The 18,339-nt window shown below is 37.7% G+C and overlaps 2 protein-coding genes across 6 annotated transcripts; one reads left to right on the top strand and one right to left on the bottom strand.

Annotated features, from left to right (window-relative positions):
- Positions 1-579: 579 nt before the first annotated feature.
- On the top strand, positions 580-8,090 carry LOC103721004 (nudix hydrolase 26, chloroplastic-like). 5 transcript variants are annotated; one of them, XM_026809986.3, is made up of 6 exons: positions 589-809; positions 913-963; positions 1,681-1,773; positions 4,223-4,317; positions 7,550-7,664; positions 7,768-8,090. In XM_026809986.3, exons 1-6 carry the CDS (start codon positions 621-623, stop codon positions 7,852-7,854), a joined length of 630 nt encoding a protein of 209 aa, XP_026665787.3. In that variant the 5' UTR covers positions 589-620; the 3' UTR covers positions 7,855-8,090. The 5 variants fall into 5 exon arrangements, with proteins under 5 accessions (XP_088571322.1, XP_088571321.1, XP_026665787.3 ...); XM_008811011.5 differs by having other exon boundaries at positions 590-842; XM_088715197.1 differs by having other exon boundaries at positions 705-842; positions 904-963.
- Positions 8,091-9,021: 931 nt separating this feature from the next.
- LOC103721005 (uricase / urate oxidase / nodulin 35) lies at positions 9,022-13,656 on the bottom strand. The gene is made up of 8 exons (XM_008811017.4): positions 13,406-13,656; positions 13,193-13,285; positions 13,008-13,083; positions 12,234-12,343; positions 10,349-10,440; positions 9,674-9,847; positions 9,476-9,569; positions 9,022-9,295 (listed from the first exon to the last, which is right to left on the bottom strand). Exons 1-8 carry the CDS (start codon positions 13,607-13,609, stop codon positions 9,212-9,214), a joined length of 927 nt encoding a protein of 308 aa, XP_008809239.3. The 5' UTR covers positions 13,610-13,656; the 3' UTR covers positions 9,022-9,211.
- Between the last annotated feature and the right edge of the window lie 4,683 nt (positions 13,657-18,339).

Here is an 18,339-nt window from a genome sequence, read left to right as displayed (position 1 = left end):
CCTGGCACTACTACTGCTTTTGGACTTCCGCTATAGATTATGATGTGCTATAAATAATATCTTAAAATTGAAAAAATTCAGCTAAAATATAACAAAACTAAATAAGATACCCTGCAACCATAAGCTCATAGGTCTATTTATTTATTATTATTTATTATTATTTTTTACTAAGATGGGTGGATTATATCTGACGAGTATGGATGCACCCAATAAAATAAAAAAACGAAATATTTCGAAGTGCTAGAGGCAACTTTCTATCACCATCCTACATGGTACTACCGGAGTGACTGGCTACATGAGCAGCCAGCCAATCCGCAACCCCATTAACTTTACGAAATATGTGCTTGGCCTAAAAAGCCTCTCCATCCCTTATTATTGTTTAGATATCTCGGAGCAAGCGGTGGATGCAACGGTTGCCCCTTCGGATCCAACTGATGACAGTAGTGGAGTCCCACTCCAAGATGATGGAACGCTGGTAGGTCTATAGAGGGAAAAAAATTGGCCCGAATCCGTTTTACCCAACCTGACCCAATCCGATGTTCACAACCCGACCCGCTTGCCCTGAGCCACGCCCCTGGCAGATGCCTCTCCAACCTTGGCTTCTTTCTGGACGCGAAGGGATGGTTTCATCTCTGTGCCGACCCGTCCGCCTCTCCGTCTCCCACGTTTATTCCGTTCTTCCTAAATATCACGCCCTCTCCCCCTTCTGCCCTTCCTCCTTCCTCAGATTTTCGGACCTGCCACTCCCGCGCCCCCCGAAGCTCATCGCCGCCTCCATGGACGCCCCTCCCCAGGGCTACCGAAGAAACGTCGGCATCTGCCTCATTAATTCTTCTAATAAGGTCTTGTTTCTACTTTTTCTTTTTTTTTTTTTTGGCGAATTCTGATCTGGAATTTGCTTAGTTTTGGTAGATCTTTTCGGCTTCGAGGCTCGATATCCCGGGCGCATGGCAGATGCCTCAGGTAATTCGTTGATCTTGATGCCAAATGGCTCATATTTATCTTGGTGTGGTTATTATTGGGATGTTAGTAATTTTATCCTTCCCCATTTGATTTTGGTGATGCGAATCAGTATAATAATGATGCATTTCTATATATCTTTTTAATCAGTCGTGCTTTAGGATTTTATTTGATTTTTCGAATAGGAGAAGAACATAATTTGGTGGTTGGATGGTTGCATAGTGAGTGGTTGGAGGTGATTCATCATCGTCGTGATTGGCTGAGGAATTGGTTAATATGGATCTTGAGATGTGTTGGGGGTTAATTTATAATTTGTAGGCTAGTAGATGTTTGAGTGCCGTAACTTTATATGTATGGATCTATCGGGGTGGTTGTTCTTGTTGATTCTTCTGAAGTACAAAATTTGGGTTGTGCTTGGCTTTGGCGCGAAGTGATATGAAGCCAAAGAAATCCATAAAGTCCTCAGATGCCTTGCTTATGGGCCTGGATAATTGTTCATTGAATAATTGAAGGAAACAGCCATCTTAATGAAGATGGTATCTCTGATTAAATATATCATGCAGAATCCTTTGATGTGCTTTGAAAAATAATTACTTTCCAGGAAAATCTTATGCAACTTGGACGATAGTGACAATTAGGGCACTGCATAAGATAGGTTGTTGATTGTGGAAGCCATACTATGATCTATTGGATGTATTTACATTAACTAGTTTGCTGCAGGGTGGTGTGGATCAAGGAGAAGATCCTCGAATTGCTGCTATTAGAGAGCTAAGGGAAGAAACTGGAGTTACATCAGCAGAGATTCTTGCAGAGGTTTGATTTTGTGTTTGATTTTTCTTTTTTTTCTTGTATCTTGCACAAAGGGGTTTTGAGTTTGATTTATGTACATGCTCATGCATCTCTGCGGGCAGGCATGGATGCACGAGTTCGTGGGTAAAATATTTAGATACTCTGCATATAGTAATAGCTTGTAGAAAAGCTTCTATAATCTTGCCTTTATTATCTTCATCTAATTGTCTGTGAAACCGAAATATATTAAGCCGCCATGTTGCAAGATGCAACTTTTTATGCTTAATGAGAATAATGATTCTGATCGCTCAGATTGTCTTAGAAACTCTTATGCTAAGTTGAGGGAATGTATAAGTGCATTGATCTCCTAAAGAACTTTTTGATGTACTTTCATTTGCATGAAGGTAAACCTATTACTACGATAGGTTCCAAAATACAAATGCTTGGGTGATTTCTTATTCACATTAAACAAATACTTTCTCTTGTGTTTTTCTGAACATTGATGTCCGTTTTCTAGGCTTTTCCGATTGTTTTTCATGTCCTTACCTCTGTATCAAACTTTTGAGCTTTAGAGAATGAAAAGCCTTTTGGTGGTACTCAAGTATGTTGGTCGCGCTCTTTGTATGACGCTGCATAAGATTAGCAACAAAATATGTAAATTATCTGGTGCTACGGATGCATTTAAATTTAATTTGTAGCAAACTCATTGATAACTTTCTAGCATCCTTGTTAAAAAAAATGATGTCGTCAACGTATTTAACTTAGTTTTATAGTAAGAAAGTTTGAGGTCCATGACTGAGTGCTACTGCTAGAGCAGTAAAAGGTTCCATATGATATTTGACAAACAGTTGATTTGAATATTTTATGTTTGGTTAGCCTCTCTGTGTTCTAACAAATGTTCTAATAAGTTTTCCTCAAAGGGCAGGAGCAAAACTTAATATGTAAAAAATCGTCCAGAGAAGTTTCAAGCATGCATAGGTTTGCTAAAACACTTATCCATTCAAGAATTAGTATTGTAAATAACGGAAAGGATATATTAGGATTCGGTAGTCTAAAGGAATTAATTGTTTGTTATGAATCGTTATTAAGGTTTGACGAGTATATCTTAACTCGGTGAAAAACTTAGTGAGGAATGAAGATAGTTAAACGTATATAGCTAAGTAAAATCATAGGCCTTATCAAGTGGTTTGTGTAATGAATGTGTATAGGAGACCTATGTATGGTATCTGTATGAATGTGTACAGGAGAGCTATTTTTAGAAAACAAAAAATTACATTATACTTAGAAATGTCAACTGTGAAGAAAGTGTGGGGGCTAGTTTTTCCTATGCAACTGATTAGAAGTGTGCTATGAATTCTTGTGGCATAATATCTGTGTAATCTGTGCACATGGAGCAAAAGTGGAGACAGGAGTTCAAATTTGCATGGACACAGGCATGAAAATTGGATTCAAACATGTATCGAATGTTTGACCTGGCAAAAAGGGAAAAAAAGAGAGAGAGACAGAGATAGGTTGATAAAAAGAGAAAAAAGCCAAATTTTATGCAATCAATGTTTGTTAGATATTTCATTGTAGAAAATACTATATATTGCTTGATAAGGTGTTATACTGTATATATTTTTCATCTAAAATCTTAGCTCAAAGATGCAAGAAACATGACATTTTTTTATAGTTATTTTAATACGTACATCCTTAACCAAATTGCAAGAATAACACAATGAAATTTTAGAAATTACAAAATCTTTAAATATCATCGTGGTGGGGTAGGCTAGTAGTTCGAAGGACCAATTCTCAATTGACATGTAAAAAATTGCAACTAAAGAATTTCATAAGCATGTGAGATTCTGAAGCATATCTGATTTGCGGATACTTATCTGACATATTTTTCGAGGTGGACACTAGAGTCCAGGTAATAGAAAGGGGGTTATAGGACATTTAACATAACAATCTATAATAATTAGACATGAGAACATTGAAAAATTTAACATAATATTTGCCAAATCTTATAATAAACATGTTACCAACATAAAATATACATTATATTCCTAGTAAAAGTTTTCCTTTTCCTGTTATAGTCTTACTTAATATAGAGTGAGTTAAACAATATCTCTAGAAAAAATATATATTTTTTTTGTTGAAACATTTTTTGTCCTCTTTTCCCCCAAAAGAAACTTTTCTGTGCTCTTTTTCACTTATAGCAAGATAAGGTTAATGAATTGCCACTTGTTGTCCCATGTGTGTTAATCAATTCGTTTCTTCTCTTTGCTAGGTTTAATCACATCATATATCACTACAATTGTTTTTCTCATTTCTCAGTTCGACTTATAATACGCAATACCTATTAGCTTTAGTTTTAAAAATTTATATTGTTAGAATATATGAAATTACACCAAAAAACTATCATTATTTGAGTCACTACTTTCTCTCTCATGGGTGGTAATTGGTTACTTTATTGTCTTAACTTTTGATGCAGGTTCCTTATTGGTTAACCTATGATTTCCCTCCGGAAGTAAGAGAAAAACTAAACAAACAATGGGGAACGGATTGGAAAGGTCAGGCACAAAAGTGGTGAGCATGTTGGTCTGCCCTCATTGTTCATAAGCACTTATCAAATATTCAGTTGGAAGGAAACATTAACAGCAACCACACTCAGCAAGCCTTGTATAATCTATATTAGTTTAATAAGTTCATTGCTAATCGTCCTATACTCGCAATGGCAATTTTTTATCATGAATGTGTAAGATCGTGGCTAACTGCTTATAGGTTACTTTCCTGCATGAGCATTATGGTTACACGCACCATTTTCTTCTTCTTTTTCTTCTTGATTTTTCCCCTCCCACCAGCCAACTTGAACTTGAAGTTACTTCTTTCATTATATCATAACACAAGCTCAGCAACTTTTGCTAAAAGCTTTGCTATATCAAAATTTGCTTGATTAGCTCACTTAGGTGGTTTAGAATTTTTATTTAGAATTTTCTTGACCATCCTTGTGTTTCAAAACTAGGTTAGAGGGATTACCATGTTAAATACTATTCCAATCTTTCCATCAAATCATGTTAAATGCTATTAAGTAGTCACGATGGCCAAATCAAAGAGGTAATCCAAACAAATCCATTTGTAAAATTCATTCTTGTCATGGAGAGTTGGGTGATAGCATGCAACTCCTGAGGAGAATTTATGAAGGGTTCTATAATACATAAGAAGAATTAGTTAGAGTACTTCTTGTTCATGTAAAGATCTATTGATCATGCAAACTATTTTAGCAGCAATTTAGTTGAACTATAACAGTCATATTGCTCTTGACGTCTGTTTGTGTAGTATTTTCAATCTATATCTGTTTATTAGTGTTTTGCTTGCAAGAGTGATAGCTAACTACATCAATGTCCTACAGGTAGGCGATCAAGCATGTCTCTAGTGAAGTTGAGCATAGTCTAGACAAGTATAGCCTTCTGTGTGAAAAAAGAAATATTTAAAGGCAGATTTCTGATCAATTGGCATACATCTAATATGTACAGTTCATTTGTATTTCTTGAAGTCCGTATTTATGTCAATTGAGAACATAGACGAGAGTTTTCACAAATCAAGTGAAACTTTTCAGGGATGCGAAGAAAAGTCATATTATCTAGTTGTGAATTTGATCAAGGTATAAAAAGTATATTTTTTTTGAATCTACCCAAAAATTTAAAATTTTCATCTAAATCAGTAAATACTCACAGTTGATCTTGGCAAGTTTTTTTTCCTTCTTATGATTATAGTTTGAGGTCCAATAAACATGACATGGTGATGCAGGACCGCTTAGGGTTGGCCTGCATTGTGTAAGAACACTCTAGACATAGGATAGTTTAGGGTGTAAAGCAGTTCTAATGCTTGTCGCCAAAGTCCTAAGAACAGGACAACAAATGATAGCACTGAATTTATCAGCAAGTGACGTTACAAAACATTCTGTCTAGGGTTTTTGAATGAGGAGCTGGTAGGAAAAGGAACAGAAGGAATTAAGAGCTTAATTGAAAGGTCTGCTGTAGATTTTAAACCAGATTATAATAAATATTGAGTACAGGAATTTGTAGAATGCAATAAAACAGCAAGAGAGGAATCAATATAGATCTTAGAATAAACTGATTGATATACTAATCAAATATCATAATATGGAGATGCTCAATTTGTTGAGATATAAAATTAAGCAACATCGATGGTCAACAATAAATAGAAGAAAGAATAATAAAATAGAAATAGAAGAGGAAGAAGAGAGAGTAATAAGAAAGATGTGGGAGAAGAATACGAGGGAGGGAAGAGAAGAGGAGACAACCGAATCTTGGCCAAAAGGGTTTATCTATTCCTTCATAAAATTTAGTGTACAATATATAAATATAAACATATATACATACATACATACATATATACATACATACATATATATATATATACATATAGATAGATAGATAGATAGATAGATAGATAGATAGATAGATAGAGCCCTTATGGATTCTATAGACTCTACCATCTAGAAATTTCCTAGTTGGATTCATCTAGTCTCCAATAATTGTAGAAAGAAAAATCCTCTTGAAATCTCTTTTACTAGGACTCCTAAGAGATCATGCTAATTGTAAAACACATCAATTAGGTTCCTTCCTAAAACACGTCAATTAATAAAATACTTAATCCAACTCAAACAATTCTTAAACCAAATAAAGCAAAAACACTCTTCGACTGCTGACTTTTTTTGATCACTCTATGGACCCAATTTGTCCTCCTTGCTTACAGGAATTAAATCACCTAAGTGTTTAAACCTCGGTACTAGGCCCCATCCTGGTTTACTTCTGGGGTGATATGGTATTGGTTCTGGACATACTGTTAACAACAATAAGAAGAAAAAAAACAAAGATATTTGCATCCTGGTCCATCCCAACAATCCCGGTGTGTCCCGAGTGCCAGGATGCAAGTGGTATAATTTGAGGTCCAAATATGTATTGGTATACGTATATGAGTCCAATAAACATGACAAGGTTTGTGTTCTTGCTTACAATAAATAAATCACCTAAGGGTGTAAGTCTTGATACTGGGCCCCATCCTAGTTTGCTTTGAGGATGATCTGACATTGTTTCGGAACATACTGAAACAACCAAGAGGAAAAGAAAAATAGAGGATAATTGTGTTCCGGTCTGTATTGACATTCCTGGTGTGCCCTGAGTGTCAGGATTCAACCAGGATGGAGGTTGGACTCAAATTAAAGGGGAAAAAGGAAAAAGTCATCTTTGTCCAAAGCATTAAAATAAAAAAAAGAAGCTCTTTGAAATTTTTTTACTTAAGAGTAGAGGCTGTAAATTAAGTCACTACAACTAGTTTTTATGACAATCCTTGTTAGGGAAGCAGAGTGCAAATTTATCTGAATACCATTAGTTCCTCCCATTGTACATATTTGAGTAGAAATAAGGCCATGGGTAATACAAGGGAATACTTACCAGTAAATTGTACCAAATTTCTAAGAAGGATATCTATGTTAAACGGGAACTCTTTTACTGAAAAATGTACAACTGGCATCTGAATGTTTAATTTGTTTCTATTTCCTTCAGACTGCTTTGTCTGCTCTCTTGGGTTTGTTTTTAAGCATACACATTGACAGACCAATGTCTTCAAGAATAAAAAATTTGAAGCTTCAATCATCCTGTTCATATCTCATGATATTTAAGTTTGGTATATATTGAAAGTATAGGTACTACAGATACTGATAATCAAACTGACTGTTCAAGACTCGGTGATACTCCTCACTGTTGATTTAGCTGATTCCTGTATTGATATGTAGGTTTTTATTTCGATTTACTGGAAAAGAGGAAGAGATAAATCTATCTGGTGATGGATCTGAAAAGCCAGAATTTGCAGAATGGTCATGGATGACACCGCAACAAGTAATTGAACTCGTGGGTAAACCTGACCCTTTTATTGCTGTTCTCATTTCCTGAGAAAAGGAAAAGATAGAGGAGTTATGATCTGATACATCACACCTCCAAAAATTTTGAGCAGGCGGTGGATTTTAAGAAGCCCATCTATGAGGATGTTCTGAAGTTTTTCAGCCCCCATTTACAGCCAGATTCAGCTGCACAAGTATAGATGATTTCTCTTATTCAACTGCCTGCCTTTAAGAAAACTGAGTGGACATAGACCAGCACCTGCACATCAATTCAGCCATAACCAAGAATCCAATGGTCTGTATTGCTTATCATTTACTCTTTGATGTCGCTTGATGTGGTGGTTACTTATGGATTAAATTCTCCATCTCGAGAATTATGTCGAACTGCTTGGCACAGCTAAATTTTTTCATCATAAACTATTGCATCACTTAATAACTCTGGGTTGAGAAGTTACTCGGAATGCTACTAAGATACCAGTATTTTTGGTTTCATAGTCCAAAAGTATAATAAGTTAATTTGTAATTTTTAACACCAGCTTTAAATCTCTCATTAATTATGCTCTACCAGTTGTGTTGTATTTCCTCGTATGATAAAAATTCTGCTGCCCAGTTCGGTTATGTTTCTGGCATCCAAGCATGACAGTTATCCTCTGCTAAATATCATTATTTAAAACTATTGTTTAAAATTATGATTTACTGTACCAAAATCGGATGGTATAAAATATAGCATACCATATCGATTTGGTACCGATATTTGGTACAAATAATGTACTGATATTCGGTATGGCGAAAAAATTCTATATCATACCGTGCTAGTGACCGTGCTAACGGGCAGAGATTGCGAATCTCTTGTCTAAAATAGTTATAATAATATTATAACTGTTTTAAAACGATCATAATACCATTATATAAAAAAACAATAATAATGGAGGCAGACCAAATGACTGGGTGAGGATGACAGCATCGGAAAGGGAATGGCAGGCTTTCCACGGCTAATATTTTTTGAAAATAAACCATAAATTTTGATGGTGGCGTGCGTGAAGCGCTGACCTGGCACCAACGACAAGTATGAGCCGTATGCCATCATCGTATTGACTTGGACAAAAACCATATAGTTCAATATTGCAATGCTTATCTAAATAAAAGAAAACTTATTGTTTATTAGGGATCACATAGACTTAAGAGTAAATAGCGGCCATCGCCCATTTAGAGTGACGTTATTTTATCCAAATCTATGTATGGTTTTCTGGGTTTGGTCCCTGGTATTGCTTTCGTAGAACATGGATGACCTCACCCTTCAATATAAAGTATTATTTGGTCAATGCAATCTTACATCAAATGCATCACATATTTTATATACCTAATCCTATCAAATCACTTGAGCCATATTATTTCAAATGCTACCTTGTACATGCATGAGCAGATGTAAAGTACAGATTACAGCAAATAGACGTCTCTCTTGATGCAACCAAGATGATAATAACCCCAAAGGGAAGCAGATGGCCATACAATGGCACTTATTTAACAATTTATTGTTCTATATAGACCCAACAATGTCTACATCTTGGACATGGTGCGGCTCAGTGTAGCTTCTATGGTACCGTGTGGCTCAGCAATTGGCATATAGACATCATCAGCAAACTGCAGGGTATAAGAAAAGAATGTTAAAAATTGTCATCCTTCCACCACTACTTTATTTTTTCCTTTTCACAAAAAAAAAGAAAAAGAAAGAGAACACCAAAATGTCATAGCTTTTTATAGTTTTAAAATTTTGACATCATGGTTTTGTGGAAGTCAAAAAAGTGATGCTGTATATCTCACCTTCACCATGTCTGGGTTTTCCTTGCTAGATAAATTGACTGGTAAAAAGTGGAGGTTTGGCATACTGAGTTGAATTGATGCTATATCTAGGAACCTGAAAAAATTATGACACGAAAGCTTAAGCTGGAAACAATTTGGCTAAAATCCTACATTATTAAACGTAACAATTGATGGGGTTGGGAACAATAAGAGATGAACCTATTCAGAACAGCTTTTGCCATGAGGAAGAGTGTGTTCTGAACGGATGGACTGTAAACTCCCACATCCGGTGGACCGAAGAAGGTATCAACCAGAACTTTCTTCACACCTTCATATCTCTCTGTGAAACAGAACGGCTTGGCCGGAATATCAGAAACATGTTCAAAAGGATACCTGCATGAATAATAAGGAAAATTGCAAAATTTTGTCACCCTTAGGATAAGCAGCTCTCAGAGTAAGCAAGAATTATAAAAATAATATGGAACTAGAAAAACCTAAAGGCAGGGTTTAATGAGTCAATTAGTGGTTTCACATGCCCGCTTTCGCTGACTCTTGGTAAAATATGTCTAATGACTGGATAGGTTTTGTTGACTCCTTTCGTCTCATTAATTTCATGAACAATACTCTTTTATCGTGTTGGTAGCAAATTCTATGAAACACGTTTCTTTCTAATGCACACAAAAGAAAGTTGTCTTTTCTGACATTGAAAATCTTGCAATGCCATTTCAGAAGCCATACAATACACTGGCACAGAAAAGCAAGAATATATCCTTGGCTGAGCATTTTGCTAACATAAACAACCAAACTAACAACCCCAAGACAATAAATAGACCAACAAGAAAAAACTAGGACCTCTAACTTGGATAGATGCATCTTAAAAGGCTAAGATAAGACCTCCAAAAAGCAGTGACTTCTGTTGCTACCATTCTTTCCCTTGTCTCTGGGAGAAGTGTGTAACGGTCCCTTACAAACCCCTCAAAACCTGACTGCATGTAAATAAAGGAAAACAATTAACAAATTTGGTGATATGTTTTCAGAAAAAGTTTACATCCCATAAATTTCTATACACATTTATAGACGTGTCATATTCATGCAGAATATTCAGAGGTATCTTGTACAAGATTGAATTGGAAAAGTTTTAAAACAAAAAAGAAGGTACCGAGGGAACATCTGTATGTAGTACCAGTAAGACCCATTCCAAGGGGAAGGCCCACACATTGAGCAGGTCTTTAGACCCCTTTCCAAGACATATATTGTCTTGCCTTGCCAATTTCTGTATCGAAGTGGATGTTCACCAATTCTTTCAGAGAATCCAGTACCAAGAAGCAAATCCATATTTGACATCGTTCCAGGAAAGATTTCCCATATTTTCTACAAGTATGAACTAATAAACCACAGCATTTTATTGTGATTGTACACTAGGAAGCAACTGACAACGGGCAAGAATGCTTCTAAAGAGTGACAAAAAGGAATATGATCCAATGGTTACACAGCCTCTTCCTCTGGGAGGAGGTTCCACATCCAAACCTTGGGCCATTTCCATGAAATGATCACCAAAGAAAGAAAACAACAAAGAAGGGGAAAAGAAAGAAAGAAAGAGAAAAGAAGAGGTTTCAGAAGAGTACTAGTGAAGGAATCTTGATAGTGTAAAACTTGGTGATAACTATAACTAGATAAAGCAAAATAAGACTGTTTATAAAGCATGTCATACTCAAACACTAATTCTCATGTTGCATGGTGGATAAATACAGATCCCATTTTCGTTCTTGCGATAGGTATACAGAGGAAAGTTAAAGGAAGTTAATTGCCAATAGATAGAAACAAGGAATGCAGAGTAGATACAACACTAATCATGCACACAAACTTCCTTTACATGACCAAAGTCAGATTAACCAAAACCTATTGAAATTCTACAGATGGAGGACTGAATAAATTTGATCACCCAAGAATTGATTGAGACCCAGCCCTAACCAATTTTGATACAACCAAGACCTGACCAACTATCTGGATAATGAAACCACAAAGAACTTATAGCAGATTGAGCTTAGCACTTCTTTCCTTCAGTGCTGATTGAGTGTGAGCAATTTGATGTTGCAGCTTGTTAAGGCTCGGTAAAAAAATCCTACAAGTGTGCATTAACTGAAATAGAAATATAATCATTTGGCAAACTGCCTAGGCCAAATTAAGATACGCATGGAAGCTGAGATTAGTTCCCAGCCCTTTAAAAAAACTACTAACTTGGAATACAATCATATTTGATCATATCGAAGCTCCATATGCTTTTAGAAAAATGCTACTTGATTGCATTCAACAAATACAACCTTTGTTGTTAATTAACAAAAACATCTGGATAATCCAAAGAGGTGTCAAAGTTGAGTTATATTAATGACCAAAGAACAAGATAACTGATAAGAACGCAGAATTGTGTCCACCAAAATAAACAAGAAGAGAAAAAGACTGCCAGGTCTGGGTTGGATACAAGAAAGCAAAAATTTCTTTCTACCCTTTCTAAAATTTAATTCCATTTCTGAAAGTCGTATCTCTTTATTTCTGAAAATTAGCTAGCACACACTTTCAGAAATTTAATTTTCAGGATGTGATAATTAGGTAAAGTGATTACATTGCCTACTCAGATGCTTAGATAACTCAATTATCTAGAAGCATGACATTGATGGTAGCTGTCAGCTTTTCTTTTCGTCACAAGAAAGCTAATCCACTGGCCAACGCATATTATAGCGACATTAAAAAATTTAAAAAAGGTACATCAGTAGCATACTACCTTCGTTGTTTTTAGCAGGGCCAATTCTTGAACACCCGAGGTTATGCTCAAAGCACCAAGCTTGCTCACTGTTACTTCAGTCGTGTGCTTCTCAGACCCAAGTTTAAATCCTGTAAGTGAGCAACCAATAATAAATTTGAAAGAGCACTTTGACCACACTTTGTGTTAGCAAAATTAAACAAACGGCTATGGATTGGCACTGCAAATAATGGAGAACAGGGAAATCTGGAAGCAAAATATTAGCCTGAATATTTTTAAACAAAGACTCGAGATGATATAACTTCTGCCAGCTGCCATGCATGTGAAAGCAACTAACGTTAGCTGGCCAGGCATAAAATACAAGCTATTAAGTATGCAAAAGTAGGAACAAGATTCAATCTTCTCAATCTTCTAGATAACATTCTCTGTTCCACCGCTCGTGCATTCAATGACAGAGGATCCTTAAACAGATTTGGAGACAGAAAACCCTACTTCTCGGCTATGGGCAGAGAAAGACCAAATATAATTATAAGAAAGAAGGACAGATTTGATCTAGTATTTTCACATTTGTGCTACAAAAATGCATTCTTGCCAACTTAAAATCAAACCTCTTAATTATACCCATATCAGATTTACTTATGGCTTCATGTTTATCACCATTATATAAGCATCATCTTCTACTTGATTCCCCAACATGGAAGGGATCTTCCTCGAAAAAAGGGATCTAATAAGCCAAAAATTATGAAGCCATTGCAAAACCAAAAATTAGCAAAAGAGTGTTATTTAGGCGGAGACCATGTGAATGGGGTTGTCCGTCCACCACCACACGTTCCCAAGGCTTCTCAACGATATTGACGGTCGCAGCCGTGACCTAATATCAACAACAGATTAGAAGAAAAAAAAATCACTCATTTCGTCGTAAAAGCGACATCCAACCAAAGAAAAAACAAAGGGGAAACAGAAGAAGAAAAGCTAATCACCTGTGGATAGAACGCCGTGAAATGCCTTGCGAGAAGAACAGCGAAGCTCTCCATCGAGACGACCTCGGAGCACTCCTTCGCCTTGGCATAAACCTTCCATCCCGCACCAACCAAACATTTTTACACGATTAGACATAGAAAATTCCGAAATATGCTCATCGAATCGAGCCCTGACGATGAGATATCGATCGACAAGAAGGGGTGGAAGATTACGGTGTTCTTCATGGTATCGGTGGCGACGATGGCGGAGTTGTCGTCCGCGGTGTAGGCGGGATGGCAGTCGGAGGCGAGGCTGACGCTGACGCTCCATTCGACGATGACATCGCCACTGCCGGCGCCGGCGACCCTCCTCCAAACCCGAGAAACCCTAACCCTTCCCTTACCGTGCTTCTGATCGAGCTTGAAACCCTCGGCCATGGCCAAAATTTCTTCCCTTCTTTCGCTCTGCTCTAAAAAGTTTTTGTAAGGACCATCTCAAGGGCTAGCTTTATATAGAGCGAGCTGGGTTCTGCATGGAGAATTATATGCGGACTATAAAACTTGCGTCTACTCACTCGTAGGTCAGTGATTGCCGGACTCTGTAACTTAGATGGAAACTGGACAGCAGATCCGATGCTCCGCATAAATTTAATTATGAGGTTACTCGTACAGAATGGCTATTTCATCGGATTAGCCTGTGGATTAGCTTGGCCCTGTACGTAGGATAAATAATGATAAAACGCCGAAGGATACGAGAAAATTATTACCTACAGTGCATGATCAGGTCCATTGGTTTTTATAATAGTGCATCCAGATGCGTGCATGGTTTAACACTGTACGAGCAATAATTTTTGGAGAGATGTGGCAGGTAATTGCTATTTTTCCATGAGAAGGGCAATGGGACCCACCACAATTGTTTCCCTTCCAAATAAGGAAAATTGTCAGCTATTTTTCGTAAATTAGATAAATTAAACTAAATGAGTATAAGTACATCGCAAATAAAATATTTAATCATAAGATAGGAAGATGTGTCCTAGAATTCTATAGCGTTGTTCTTATGTGATTAGCCACATAAGACACTATCCAATTCGCCGTACTATTTTTTTATATACATAAAAAATTTTAAATAAAAATAACGAATGCAGCAATCGCCAGCAATCTAAGAGAATAGGATGAAGTTTGATTTTGGCCGATAATAGATCAGAAAGTCATCTAATAGTTGTCTGAGAATTCGACTCCAAATAAATATTAGTCACCTTCAATATTTGAGCAGCATAAAACAACTCTTCCCATGTTGCTTGCAATTTTGCCATTGGAACGTTTGTGATAGATTCTAGCACCACCTACAGCCATCACCAACACATCTAATAATAAAATATGCTCCACCATAAACACCTCTCTCTTGAACACTAGGATCAAAGTTTACTTTGAAGAAAATAGAGGGGTGGTAGCTCCCAAATAAAATAAGAGACTTGTGAGGACGCAGAAACTGCTTGAAAAGAGATATAGGTTGCTCCTACCATCAAAGTATCCTCCGACAAAGTATTATGGAGGAATTCATGAGCCTATAAGGAAGCATTTAGCAAAATCAATCAAGTATTCTATTTCAAACCTTACAATATACATTTATTCCTTGCAAGCTATATGTAACAAGCAATATAATAAATAAAAACTGCTTCAGAGTATCTCACAAGAGAAGAAGATCTCTTTCTCTAATAATCTAAAAGAATTCATTCAAAGATAAAGAAGGAAATGTCAATGAGTCCAAAATTGGGGCCATTCCCTAGCCCTGAACTGCCATATGACATTAGAGTACAACATATTGAATAAACTCCTGTGCCTCATAACATAAATCACAATTACTTGAAATATGAAATCTATGTTGAAACAAAATTCCCTTACATAGTAGACGATACCAGGCAATTTTTCACATAAACAATGCAATCCTGGGATGAACATGCATTTTCCAAACTCAAGCAATGCCAATTTGGTTGAGGAGTAAGTATAAAATAATTATAGAACCCATCCCAATCATCACAATTGCCCACCGAAATGGGAATAGATAATATTTTAGCTGCTAGCTCTTCTAAAAAATTTGCATAACAAGTGGCTAATTCCTTATCTTTTCTACAGAAATCATCGTATCCTTAACCAAAACATCTTGTAATGCAATAGTAGCATAGGAGCAGGCCATCTAGCTATAGAAACAAATGAAATCCATGGATCATGCAAGACATCAATAGATATACTATTACCAATACATCATCTAACATTAGAATAAATAATAGGGTGGTAGTGGGCAACCTTATCTCATCTCAATAGAGCATTCGCATATATAATAAATAAGTAGGGTGGTAGTGGGCAACCTTATCTCACACCAATTGTAGATTGAAAAGAATTACAGGGAGACCCATTAATTAGAATAGCAAAAGAAACAGATGAATCCAATAAATCTATACATCATAGAATCCAAATTGCTGAGAGAATAGAAAGAAAATCCTATCGAACTCTATCATACGCCCTCTTCATATCCATTTTGATTGTCATATAACTACGTCTGGTCAAAGCTCTATACAAATCATACATAATTTTCTGGGCAATAAGAATATTATCAGAAATACTTATGCCTTTGATAAAAGCATCCTGCTCCAAACTTATCAAGTGATGTAATATATGCAGCATTCTTTTAGCCATCAGTTTAGCAATAATTTTGCAGAGGGCAGTACATAAACTGATAGGATGATAATGAGATGGTAGCGATGCATTTGACCTCTTAGAGACAAGAGTAATAAGAGAGTGTTTTCTTCAGGCAGGCATAACATTTGACTCAAATATTGCTCAACTTCAAGGCACACATCTTTGTAAATAATTGGCCAAAAATGTTTAAAAAAATACAGAGAGAAACCATCAGGGCTTGGAGCTCGATCATCTAATATAGATCGCAAAGTGTTGTCAATCTTAATATCAGTAATTGGTCTAAGCAACATCTCATTATCAAACTCTAATAAAGTATAATTAGGAGGTGAAATCTCAATAGGATCTAAATCCTTCTCTTCCATCCTCTATCTTGAATTACAGAAACTGAATAGGTTATTTTCGATAGCAATGTCATCTTTGTTAGCTTTATTGTCTAAATGTTTGTCACTATATGCCCCCCTTCAAAAAAACAAAAGTAGCATGGCATAAAATGACAAAAATAACAGACCTAACAACGAGTGGAGTTGGTGGCTTGCTGATGTCCAGACTGGGACCACCATTAGTGGTCAAAACCTTTGGAGCAAGGATCTACTATGGTGCGTGGTTTGCACTGAAAAGTACTGTGCCATATACGACATATTGTTGTTGATAGTCGTCCATCTTCTGATGATGATCATCCAGTGTTGCACAACACTTTATAGTGCAAACCACACATTGCAGAGAATTCTTGATCAAACTTCTTTTATCATTAGACTACGTTTATTTGTTGGAAAAACACGGTGCGTGACCAACTTGTCTATCTCATATGTTAAACAAAACACTTTTCTTTCTATTATAGAAATATATTTGTGGTTCATGTTATGTACACAACAAGAACACTATCTCCATGTAATGCAAATAGTCTCAACTTGGAGGTGGTTTAAAAAAGAAACTCTATAATAGTGTGATAAAAGAAGAAGATGAAAGAAGAAGGAAAACAAGGGAGGAAGAAAATAAAATCCTCTGATTTGTATATAAATTACCTGCTTGCCATAGTATGTACAGAATGTATATATAAGCTTAACTATAACAGACTTTGAGTATGATAACAATTCTATAATAGACTTTGAGTATGATAATAAATCTATGAATATTGTAAGTTGGTTATGTTGGGGGAAAAACCCCAAGTCATACCACCACGGAGGCGCTCGGCCGAAAAGCGCCGACCGGAAAGGTGCTCGACCAAAGAGTGCCGACCAGAGAACACCAACCAGAGGGGTGCTCGGCTAGAGAGCGCCAATCCGAAAAGATGCTCGGTCCAAGAGTGCCGACCGGAGCGCCAAGAGGTGCTCGGACCAACCAACACGTCCCAAGTAGGGATGCTCGGCTAGAAAGAGCCGATCAGAAGAACGCCGACCAGAGAAGGTGCTCGCCCAAAGGGTGCCGACCAGGAGTACTCGAAGCAACCCCACCACAGGGCGCCCCTCTGGGCGACCAGCTCGGCTCGGCACCCTTGCCGAGCCGATGCCTTAACTAATACTCCTCCCCGCCAAGCTTTCTCGAAAGGTCCGGCGGCTATACACGCGACTCTACTATAGCCTGCCACTATCTCCAAGCCATCAAGGCATAAGATCTCTGCAGGTATTCGGCACGACCTGCCATTAATGCATGAGACTCCCTCAAGTCTCCGATGCACCCAGTCATTTAATGAGCACGGCCCAAGACGATCTCCGGATCACTGAACCATCAGAGCGTATGGCTCTCCCTGACCGCCGGTTCATTCGGTAATAAATGCACTTACCATCCACGGACCCCAGGCCCACCACAGCCGGCGGTTCAACCACTCCAACAGGTCCGATCGACCGTGACAACTCCCTGATTCCGGTCCGATTCGGTCCCGTTCTCCACTACGCCATTAATGGGCCAAATCGTGCCCAATTATTACAAAAGAGGACAAACCTCCTGTCACCTCCCAGGTAACAAAAATCCTTCTATAAAAGGAAACCTGGGGGGAAAAGGAGGTGGCCCCCCGGACAGAACCCTCCTGGACCGGGTGAAAAGAAGCAAACAGCACAGACACAATAGAGGATATCACCCTCTTCATCTTCTTCATCTTATCCAAATATTCCTGCTGTCTTCTCCATATACTCTCTTCCTTGCTCTCTACACATATCTGCCCCCCTCTGACTTAAGCATCGGAGGGCCGGCGCCGGGGAGCCCGGCCACCGGCTTTTTGCAGGACTTACACCCCTCCAGGAGGACGTCACCAGTCGGAGCGCCGCCGACCACCGTTCCTGCAGCGAAGCTCCTCCTTCCCCGGCTTCGCGGTAGCCCCCGGGTCCAATTTCCAGCAACAGTTGGCGCTAGAGGAAGGGACCGAGTTCGCTGCCATGAAGCTAAGAAGCAAAGGGGCTTCCAACGCCTCTCGACGTCCTCCACCCAGTCCTGAGCATTCCGTCCGGAACTCACCACCTCCGGCCGAGTCAACCCCT

The sequence above is a fragment of the Phoenix dactylifera genome, chromosome 2 (assembly GCF_051530095.1).
Source record: "Phoenix dactylifera cultivar Ajwa chromosome 2, Ajwa_hap1_PhDact_Kaust_v1.1, whole genome shotgun sequence".
NCBI classification, from domain to species: domain Eukaryota; kingdom Viridiplantae; phylum Streptophyta; class Magnoliopsida; order Arecales; family Arecaceae; genus Phoenix; species Phoenix dactylifera.
This window is presented reverse-complemented; position numbering and strand designations above follow the sequence as displayed.

What these genes read in the sequence shown, in the direction of transcription:
- LOC103721004 (XM_008811011.5), top strand. Translation starts at nt 621, where the DNA reads ATGGTTTCATCTCTGTGCCGACCCGTCCGCCTCTCCGTCTCCCACGTT. An exon ending in TCATTAATTCTTCTAATAAG is followed by an intron (nt 843 to 912) that starts GTCTTGTTTCTA and finishes TAGTTTTGGTAG; the next exon opens with ATCTTTTCGGCTTCGAGGCT. An exon ending in CGCAACAAGTAATTGAACTC is followed by an intron (nt 7,665 to 7,767) that starts GTGGGTAAACCT and finishes AATTTTGAGCAG; the next exon opens with GCGGTGGATTTTAAGAAGCC.
- LOC103721005 (XM_008811017.4), bottom strand. Translation starts at nt 13,609, where the DNA reads ATGGCCGAGGGTTTCAAGCTCGATCAGAAGCACGGTAAGGGAAGGGTT. An exon ending in CCCTGCTAAAAACAACGAAG is followed by an intron (nt 10,441 to 12,233) that starts GTAGTATGCTAC and finishes ATTTACATGCAG; the next exon opens with TCAGGTTTTGAGGGGTTTGT. An exon ending in GAAGTCACTGCTTTTTGGAG is followed by an intron (nt 9,848 to 10,348) that starts GTCTTATCTTAG and finishes TTATTCATGCAG; the next exon opens with GTATCCTTTTGAACATGTTT.